The sequence below is a fragment of the Aphis gossypii genome, chromosome 1 (genome assembly GCF_020184175.1).
Source record: "Aphis gossypii isolate Hap1 chromosome 1, ASM2018417v2, whole genome shotgun sequence".
In the NCBI taxonomy this organism is placed as follows: domain Eukaryota; kingdom Metazoa; phylum Arthropoda; class Insecta; order Hemiptera; family Aphididae; genus Aphis; species Aphis gossypii.
In genome coordinates, this window is record NC_065530.1 from 10,212,998 (window position 1) to 10,223,441 (window position 10,444).

The 10,444-nt window shown below is 27.4% G+C and overlaps 1 protein-coding gene across 2 annotated transcripts; it reads left to right on the top strand.

The window, feature by feature from the left end:
* Positions 1–1,251: 1,251 nt before the first annotated feature.
* On the top strand, positions 1,252–9,330 carry LOC114128202 (uncharacterized). Of its 2 annotated transcripts, none has more exons than XM_027992659.2 (8): positions 1,252–1,927; positions 5,538–6,248; positions 6,461–6,833; positions 7,581–7,682; positions 8,236–8,373; positions 8,628–8,711; positions 8,773–8,929; positions 9,057–9,330. In XM_027992659.2, exons 2-8 carry the CDS (start codon positions 5,631–5,633, stop codon positions 9,184–9,186), a joined length of 1,602 nt encoding a protein of 533 aa, XP_027848460.2. In that variant the 5' UTR covers positions 1,252–1,927; positions 5,538–5,630; the 3' UTR covers positions 9,187–9,330. The 2 variants fall into 2 exon arrangements, with proteins under 2 accessions (XP_027848460.2, XP_027848461.2); XM_027992660.2 differs by having other exon boundaries at positions 1,252–1,914.
* Positions 9,331–10,444: the final 1,114 nt, after the last annotated feature.

The following is a 10,444-nucleotide window of genomic DNA, read 5'->3' on the forward strand; positions in this document are numbered from 1 at the left end:
TTATAATTATTTCGTGAAAAATTCAATTATTACAATAATCAATAATAATTCATTTTTGATTCACGATAAATAAACAAAATTTATTTTGTTGAATTTGTTTTCCTAATTATTTTGAAAATTACAAAGAATAGTTTACCTTGACTGACCAACTACAATATCAAGCACATAGTTATTGAAGAATGAATATTTTTAGTGCTCTTAAAGATGGCGTTAGATAAAAAAAACATACGTCATCATAGTTGAACCTTTGCAATATGAATCAGAACTATTTATATTATTGGTTACTAGATTATGCCATGCTTCAATATGAATGAATAGTGGCACTCTTAAAGAGCTTGGAGTTATCTTTTGAATTTTGCCTAGCCGTACTTTGAACTATAAATTTAATATTTCTGGCATAATATGTAGCATATCAAATTAATTTTAATTAGTCATTATCTATTAGTGTGATTTCATGTGAACATGTGTATTTCCTTTTCTCAGTACCTACCTATAGTTCATAATTTAATACATTGTTGTTTAATCGTTTATGAATGACGAAAGAGAACGAATAATCGTAATTAATAAACGTTTTCATGGTTATTGATTATACTTACGTACTTACCCATAAGTTATAATTTAAAAACATAGATATAATATTTTTACAAAAACAAAAACGAAAGGGACTCCAGCTCGAGTTTTCTTGTGACTTCAGGTCACTACCCACATAATAATATGACGTGTTTGTCTCAAAAGTATACATCGCGTCCTAGTGGCGTAGTTATGGGGGGGGATATGGGGATAGATCCCCCCCAGAGCTTTTTTTTTTAATGTTTAAATCATTGACTTATTGAGCCCCCCACTTTATGTTTAACCAATAAATTATATATCCCCCCCCCCAGAACAAAATCATAACTACGCCACTGGTATAGGAATTCCCATATAATACGGTATAGTTTAAGACGTCATATTATGACCGTAGAGTATTACCAATTTTACCGGTGTCGACTATGACGTTTGCAACCAAAGCAGCATTTGTACAGCCAATAGTAGGTTTATCGCTCGAATCAAGCTTTGAAACTAGTACGCGGTGTACACGTGCGAGTTCTAAAATGCCAAGAGAAAAAAAAAAGCACAGATAGAGCGTCGAGAGTGAGAGAGAGAGAGAGAGAGAGAGTGAGAGAGAGATGGCGTATTTCATATTATAATGTCTATTATCTGTTGATATAAGAACGAGAAAGCTAAAAGCATCAGATAGCACGCTTTAGTAATGTTTCGCTGCAGCCTCCGTCCCCACCGTCGGACGGCGAATGGTACGATATTAGCATTTATTTTCATTGCGGAATCATTGGCGGAATCGTACACACTAAACAGGACGTTATTTCGACTGTGAGACCGATCGTCGTAATAATTATATTATCGCTATAGAGACGTGTCGACTTGATGTGTACATTGTGTACATTACACGCACTCTTGCACGGTTGAATTCGTTTCTTCTTGTTTTGCGGTCGCGAAAATTCGGCAGGACGCGCCAAGTCCACGCGGATCCGCAACCGTACACGACGACGAATAATAAAAAAAAAAAATATATTACACGTGTTAAAACAATCGGTTTATCGTTACAATCACGGTTTGGTGCTGTGTTATCTAACGGCCGTGAATTACGATGCACGAATATTATTATATTTAGTATTCGTATATAATAATATAATATAATCATTATGCGCCTATCGTCGGTGTTGTTATTATGGTCGTAATAAACGACTTTTACACGTATTATTATTACAGTTTAATAAATCGACTACAAAACATCCAAGTTTAAACCGATCGTTAATAATAATATATTATAATATTATTGTCGTTTCGTGCGTGTTCACGTTCAGCCGCCGAGGGATGAAAATATATTGTACGCGCTTACGCGTAAATGGACAAGAGGTGAGCAACGACAGTAGGTACACGTACATAAAAAATCGTATATTTTAAACGCCATAGGTTGCTATGTAAAACGTATAATTTTATAATTACTTATGTATGATTTTTTTTTTTTTTTTATCATACTCGTTGAAAAAGTTACGATGCCCACGTTCAACTACGTATATTGTTTTTATAATGGTAATAGATTTTTGTCTAAACGTGTGTCCAAAAATGAGCGACCCACAGAAGCAATCAAAAAGTACTCAGTTTGTTGCAGTACAGCAGTAGTATTGTGTCTACTTCAAAATATTTGTTAAATATATAATTGTAAATCAATATATGCCTTAATTTAAATTGATATATCTCTGCAATAGCCGATATGTTCGTATTTTTCTTCTACAATATTAAAAATGGTTTTTTACAAAAAATACCTACATGATTTTGAAGAATATAAAAAATTTAGAGATGGAGTTCTTTACTCGAGTTCAAAATCTATTTACAACATATCTATACTTCAAGTATTTTCCTTCACAAAAGAATATACAGTAGCCCCACTATATTTGACGAATGTAATATACATCACACGTATTATATTATTTTGGTCATAGTAAAATTTTTGTTAAATAAAAAATATACGTTTTGATAACAATTTTATTTAGAAATGTTGCTTCGTATTTTTATTCCTAATTAATAATAAACATAAAATATGTACTATCATTAATTGTTTATTGAAATTAATTTTGGGAATTTATATTTTAATCCGTGATCAGGTTAATCTCTAGACCCACCTACCTTTGGTATAAAGTTTATCTAATGTACGCCTTTGCTCCGTCGAGTTTGAAATTATACTAATTTGTACAATTAATTTAAAACATGTTTGTAAGCTATATAAGCTTAAATTATATTTATACTATAAATAATAAATTATTTTAACCTTGTACATTTTCAGTATATGATTTAAACTTCGGAATTAAACTTATTTTTATTATTAAGACCTTATTCAATTTAGAGTTCGTTTAAGTACATAAGGATCAATGAGAGTGCCTTTTATATAGGTACTATATAAAGGAGTACCTATATTATGATATATTTAGTATTTTTTTAAAATTTTTTTTAATATTCTATCTAACGAAAAACCATTATTTTATTTAAGCAAGTAATAAATGAAAAATACTTATACTAAATTTTTCTTAAATTTGATCACGATAGAGTGATGATAAAATGATAAAATTGTATATTCAAGCGCCTAACTATTTTTTTTTTTAATTTTTCTATTTATTTACTATACATACATTATATCGTCAATAGGTAATTAATCTATTTATATTTTAAACTGATAAGAATTTTGTGGTTTAGAAAGGTTTAAGTGTGATCATACTATGTAGAAAATACTTATTTTATAAAAATTTAGTACATTTTAATAAAACAACTTATTAAAAGTATAAACTACATCTAATTTTCTGTCAGAAACCACTCTTAAAGTTGAAGATTTAAGTATTTTTTCATCTAGCTATTGTATTTACATAAAACATACATAAAAAAAAATTTCGGATAACTGAAATGTTTACAGAAATATTTAATTTTTATACATTGTATACATTTTATATACTTAATTATACTTAAATAACATAATATAAATTTACCTTTTAGTTTTATATTTCTACGAACAGGTATTTTAATTTTTAAGGTATACTTTTATTAATGTGTAAAATGTTACAACTGTTACAAGAAATATATTCGAAAATAACTCAGTTATCATTCGAAGAGTAATGGATTATAAGACTGGGATTTTTCGAATGTTTCATGCTTAGTATTGATAGGTACTCTCCAACTTTATAAAACATGTATAAAATGTCTTCTAAAATTTGTTTAAGATAGTATAAATAGCATTTTGTGCAAGAATATTTGATTTTAATAATATGGTTTGTTTTTATTTATTTTTTTTTTGTTTAGAAATATTAAAATATGTTTTTATAATATTCTATAATAGTATACTCTTAATTTAAAATACTTATGTTAAGATAATAGTTATATTGTTGTAGTCTTAGCCTTAGACTATAGGGTATATAGGGTATCATATGTTAGATAATTTTGAAATAATACTGTTGTTTAGAGAACCTGAATGCACATGCATAGCATGATTATGATTTTTAATGATTCATTTCTACACTTAATAGTATACTCGATGTATAAAACAAAGAAAAAAAGCATATTAAATTGGGAGTATCATTATCATAATATAGGTATTCAAAACAGCAAAAGATAATATGACAATGAAAAATTTAAGTTTTAAATATATTTTAGCATTAAAAAGGGTTGGGTAATTATATGCAGTGATTTACAATTTTTTTATTTAAAGAATATAAAAATAAAATAAAAAATATCTTGCTCTGTAATCAGTATAATGTAATATCAAACATACTGTGTTTTCTTAGCTTAAACTTCTATAGAGATAACTGTAATTGCTTATTGGTTTGAAATTATAATGGTATATATGTTATTATTAGTTTTGGTTTCGTTTTTACACGTATTAAAAGTTAAATTAAAAAGTATAATTTGAACATAATATATACCTTAACAAATTATAAAATAAGATTAGATGAAGTTGAGCTTTGATCACAATAGTTTTTTGAACGAAATACTTAGTGCATTGTGACATACTCTATTTCTTTAACACCGTTTAAACCAATTAAATGTAATTCGTATACTACAGGTATTACAGTATGTAAGAATAATACAAAGAATAGGAGATAAAGAGAGATAAATGCATACATTAATTTTTTTTATAGTAAATAGATTCAAGTACGTCATAATAATATCAGTATTTCAAATTAAAATTTTTAATAACTGCTTTCATTATCCCAACACGAAAATGTTTTTAAAACATATTAAAGTTAAATTTTTGTTGTTTTTTTTTTTAGATCACTGCTAAATAATCGAAGTCAGTATACATTTACAGATGCCTTTGAAAAAAGTACTAACTTTTAATCCAAGTATATTATCTAAACAAATAAAAAGTCTCATAGAAGTACATATTATATACAAATAAGTTTTGAGTAGGTATTCAAATTTCAAAACTGACTTGATAGAATAATTATTAAAAGGATGTGTTCCCTTTATATATCGTGTCGCAACATAGCAAATTTAATATCCGTAGAAGTATAGAACCAAAACTGTGGCCTCTATAGGTTATTAAAGTTGATTGACCTAATATAAAATTTAAAGATGCGAGCATTATATGAAGTTTCTATTCCTTTATTTTTACTAATATTGTGAACCAGAGTATCAGTGAATAGTCATTTTGAAATAAATAATTTAATACAATTTCGTTAATAAGTTAAAATATTAGAATTTTATTAAAACAAATAAATGTATTAAGTTTAGCTAAGTTTAATATTTATATTAAATATTATTTAATATCTACAGTTTTGGTTTTAGAAACGTTACAATTATAATATGCTTATCGTAGATAAAATTAACAGTTAAATAAGAATATCATTTTCGTCCATTCTTGAATAATGTATGTTGGATTGTCGTTATTATTTATACGTTAAATATTAATGTGATATAAATATAAAAACAACGAATTTAACATTTATTTATTTATATTTAATTTGATACGACTTAAAATTATATGATTTTAGAAAGTATCGGACGTTTCCAAGTTGAAGTTGTTATCGGTTATTTTCAACTGGCTGGTATAATAGTGTTCGACTAGTTATAATAACAATAATAACATGACCGAAAGCGTCGACTTAAAAACCATGACAAACGAAGAAACTACTGAAGCAAAGTGCGAGCAATCGTCACTATCGGACGAAAATAATGAAGCATGGCAAACTAAGGGCATCATGTCAAAATTGAAGTTCATCTTTGACCACTGTACAATCGAGCCAATGTTCGGATGTTACATCATGACTAGCGTTCTGACGGGGCTGTGCACTCAAAACTTGAACCTGCAGAAGGCGTGCCGAGTGAATTTAAAGCTGGCGAACAGCACGTGTTGGGCGCTGGAGAACCGGAACTCGGCCGATTACGCCAAAGAGGAAGTCATGGTCCAAGAGCTGGTGACCGGCATGATCATATGGAAAACGATGGTACAGAGTAGCATACCTATGGTGTTGATAATATTCGTCGGTTCGTGGAGCGACCGAAATCACAAGCGCAAGCCGTGCATGTTGATACCCATTGTGGGCGAGTTACTGACCAGCATAGGGCTACTTGTCTGTACTTATTATTTTTACGAGTTGCCCGTGGAAGTAGTCGGATTGGTGGAGTGTCTGCCTCCAGCTATGACCGGCGGGTGGATGACAATGGTCATGGCGATATTCAGCTATATAGGCGACGTGTCTTCGGTAAGTTTGACATCGACCATATAAGTCGATGATATACGTTAATATAGTGAATATAGCTGTTGTTGACTTTCAAAGAAATTTTAACGTAACAAGCAGGTGTGAGATTGAAACAAATTCATATACATATTATACCTAATCGAAACAAATACATTTTAGATTTAACAAATTAAAGATTGTTTCCAATATTATTGTATATTTTTGTTGGCTTTCAGGTAAAATACCGTACACTAAGAATCGGAATAGCGAATGTTTTCTACTCGGTAGCCGTTCCAATCGGTACCGCGTTGTCCGGCGTATTGTTTCGTGGACTCGGATTTTACGGTGTCTACACCATAGCTATAGTGATGTACGCATTAACGATTTCATACGGAGTGATATTTATTAAAGATATAAAATCGGAGAAAAGTTTAGAAAGCAAAGAACCGCCAAAGTCTACATCCTGTTTTTATTTTATCGAGGATTTTTTTAGTCTGAGTAACATCAAGGAAGCTATTCGTGTGACGTTTAAAGAAGGACAACACAACAGAAGATTAAGAATTATTTCTTTGTTAGTTGTCGTCATTGTCGTAATGGGTCCTTTGTATGGTGCGTAAATTAAAATACAAATATATTTATAATACTACCTATAATTTAATTTTACCAAATATCTTGAAATAGTATAAAATATTATACAGTATATTTATACATACAAATATAATATGTATGATACCTATTTTATTCATTAATCATTAATTATAATAATATTCACTTAAATTGTTCATAACGTCCGTTTAACATATTATTTTTTACGTAATACATTTTAATAATTAACAACAGATTTATTGTTGAAAAAATATTATCACTATAAAGTATAAATACCTTTCTATATTATTTAGCAATAGAATTACTATATAAATGTATAGTTATAGCCGTTATAGGGTACAACTAGTACAACTAATCAATTATGACAGCGTCAGATTAGTTATGTAAGCTTATGTTTATGTGTTTGGTGTATTATAAGGAATAAGAACATTTCTCACTAATTTTTTATCGTGTAAATAACGTTATATCACGAAATCTCACATAACTTATTGCAAAAATTGTTATTATAGAATGTAGATATCATTTTTAACGTCGCCGTCGTCGCGGAAGTAGTGCGAAAGCTGTTTCCGCGGCGCCGTCGGTTCAAATAAAAAAAATAAAAAAGGTACCTCTATCATTATACCATTATATATTAATGATTGTCAAAATATTATATGTTCTTACTTTATAATGAAACTATATATACAACCGTAAAATATTGTTATTGTATTGATTATATCTAATCGATTTAACAGAATTTTTGATTTTTAGGAGAGATGTCAATGATGTACATGTTTACACGGTTAAAATTCAATTGGAACGAAATCGATTTCAGTTTATTTTCCACATACGCTATGGTCACCAATCTTATAGGTTTGCAGTGTTGTAAAAAATACTATTTTTGTAATGTACTAAAGTATTGTAGTATAATTTTAGGTATAATTTAAAAAATATTATTTATTTTTCTCAAATTGTAAATTATATTAATAATTAGATGTATTCAATAGGTATATTCATAATTTTAGATACGGGTTCTTCATATTTTCAATAATTTTAAACATAATTAAAAGTTTTGAGTGAAGGTTTTAAGTGTTTTAATAACAAAGTTCAAATTATTTACAAAAAAGTAGGTAATTTAAATTTGTAAATAATTATTAAAGTGAACACATTTTATTATTTAATAAAAATTGAAAATATTATCAATTATGTATACATTTAATTTTACGAATTTCGCTTATATTTTAAAATTTAGTTTGATCAAACCGTATAACAATATTATTAGTTGTTTTTTTAGATAAAGTTAAACTACTACTATAGGTATAATGGTATATATTTAAAACACTTAAAACTATACTAGTGATACTGTGCAACAATAAAATGTCATACAATAATCTTAACTTTTAGCATTTTTTTTTTTTAAATTTAGGTACGATGTTTTCAGTCGGTGTATTCAGTCATACGTTAGGAATCGACGATGCCTTAATTGGAGTAATGTCATGTATGAGCAAAATATTAGCAGGATTCGTTTATGCGTTTGCTCCGACTGCTTTAATATTTTATATAGGTGAGTTATAAATTAATTTTTAGATTAACTTGTTTAGTTTATATTTTTATAAAATTGTAGAATATTTACTATGAAGAAAGTACAAAACTAAGGAATTTTTAAAATTTATAAAATCCATTATAGTCTAATAATATTTGATATTTAATAGGATTTTTTCTTTTAGTTATGTTAAACCTAAATATGATTGAGTCACATTGAGTCAAAATTATGTTATAGACGTAGTAACAAAAAAAAAATTATCTATATGTTTACAGCACCACTTGTGGAAATTATAAATGGAACATCATTTATTGCTATGAGATCAATTATTTCCAAGCTCGTACCGTCAGATGAATTAGGTACATTATATTAGTAATTAATAAAAATATTATAATGTTTATGATGCTGAAATTATTTTAGGTAAGGTAAATTCAATTTTTGGAGTTTGTGAAGCCATAGTACCATTGATTTATGGACCAATGTATAGCTCTGTGTATAAGCATACATTAAAGACATTTCCTGGAGCGTTTTTTTTACTGGGAGGCTTGTTAACGGCTCCAGCAGCAATTATATTTCTGTAAGCACTGTTTGAGTTTGAAGTATTTAGTACTTAGTATTTGAATATGTCGATTATATTATGTAATATAATAATCAACCTTGTAATAAAAAAATGTCAATTAACATATTATATTAAATTTTAATAGATGGATGTATAATGAACATCGAAAAGAACGACAAGTAAAAGAGTCAACTGCAGTCAACAACGGAGTAGACAATTCCGAAGAAATACAAAAAGAAAATAGTTTAGACATCAGGTTATCCTCACAAAATTAGATAACCTCATTAAGCATACAAATACAGCCTCTTAGAATTTAAGGGCTATTTTGAAGTTGCATTGGACAATAAAGTATTGTATTTTAAAGGCACATGAATTGAGTGATACAAAGAAATGAAATGGCTAATGTCATTTACTAATGAGGTGGTTTTTTTTTAATCTTCCTATGGGTATACATTTTCTTAAAAGACATAATTAATATTTGTCACATTTTTATATAAGTTAGGCGATGTAAAAAATAATTTCCAAACAATTTATAAAAAAAATTACTTACAATATAGAACATTCGTATATAACTATAAATATTCAAATTAATTTACTTATAGAACTATAAAAATGAAAAACTTGAAACAAATAAAGAGATAAAACATTCACAGAAAATATAGATTTCATGTAATTTGTAATAATATAATAAAACAAATCTAAATGAGCAGAATTACCAACAAAAACGGATTGATTAAATAAAAACAGGTAGGTCAAAACTTTTTTCTTTTTTTTGAATTTATTACCTATATGATTGTCGAAAATCTGTTTTTACCAATTGAATTATTATTATTATAACTATAGACAGTTTAATAATATATATATTTATTTATTTATTAATTAACATTCGCAAGGTTAAAAGTACATTACTATGCAGTCTAAATTTAATATACACATCATGCATACTTATACAGATAAAACCTATCTGTAATCAATAGACATTACATAATATTTAAGTTAGTGTTTTACATTGAAATTTTAAAAGTTTATGTTCATTAGATAATCAAAACAACTGGAAAATCAGACTAATTTTATTTATATGACTGATGATACTTTTCACTCGACGGCTAGTTAATGTAATAAAATATGATTTAAACAATTCTAGCTAATATACAAATTGTATTTTAATTAAATGCAATTTAAATATAAATTAAGTAATTTTGGTAGTGATGATCATGATTGCAATTAAAATATAATTTTTAAAAACAAAACTTAGCATACCATACAATTAAAAATAATTTCATAGCTTGTATAAACAGTAACTATCCGTATCACGTATTTAGTAATGTTATTCAGTAGTAAAATAGTCTTTACAAATTTTATCTTAGTCTGTTTTCAAAATATTATGATTTTTATATTTTGGACTAGTATAGTTAATAAATTCTTGATAATATGATAGTTGGTTACACGCAAATTTAAAAAATATCGCACGTCTTATGTTTTTTATTACACATTTTATTCAGTAATAATAGATAAGATACAGCTCTTCTTTTC

Coding starts and splice junctions, on each gene's coding strand:
- LOC114128202 (XM_027992659.2), top strand. CDS start 5,631: ATGACCGAAAGCGTCGACTTAAAAACCATGACAAACGAAGAAACTACT. Junction 7,683..8,235: donor TATGGTCACCAATCTTATAG/GTTTGCAGTGTT, acceptor TTTTAAATTTAG/GTACGATGTTTTCAGTCGGT. Junction 8,374..8,627: donor TGCTTTAATATTTTATATAG/GTGAGTTATAAA, acceptor ATATGTTTACAG/CACCACTTGTGGAAATTATA.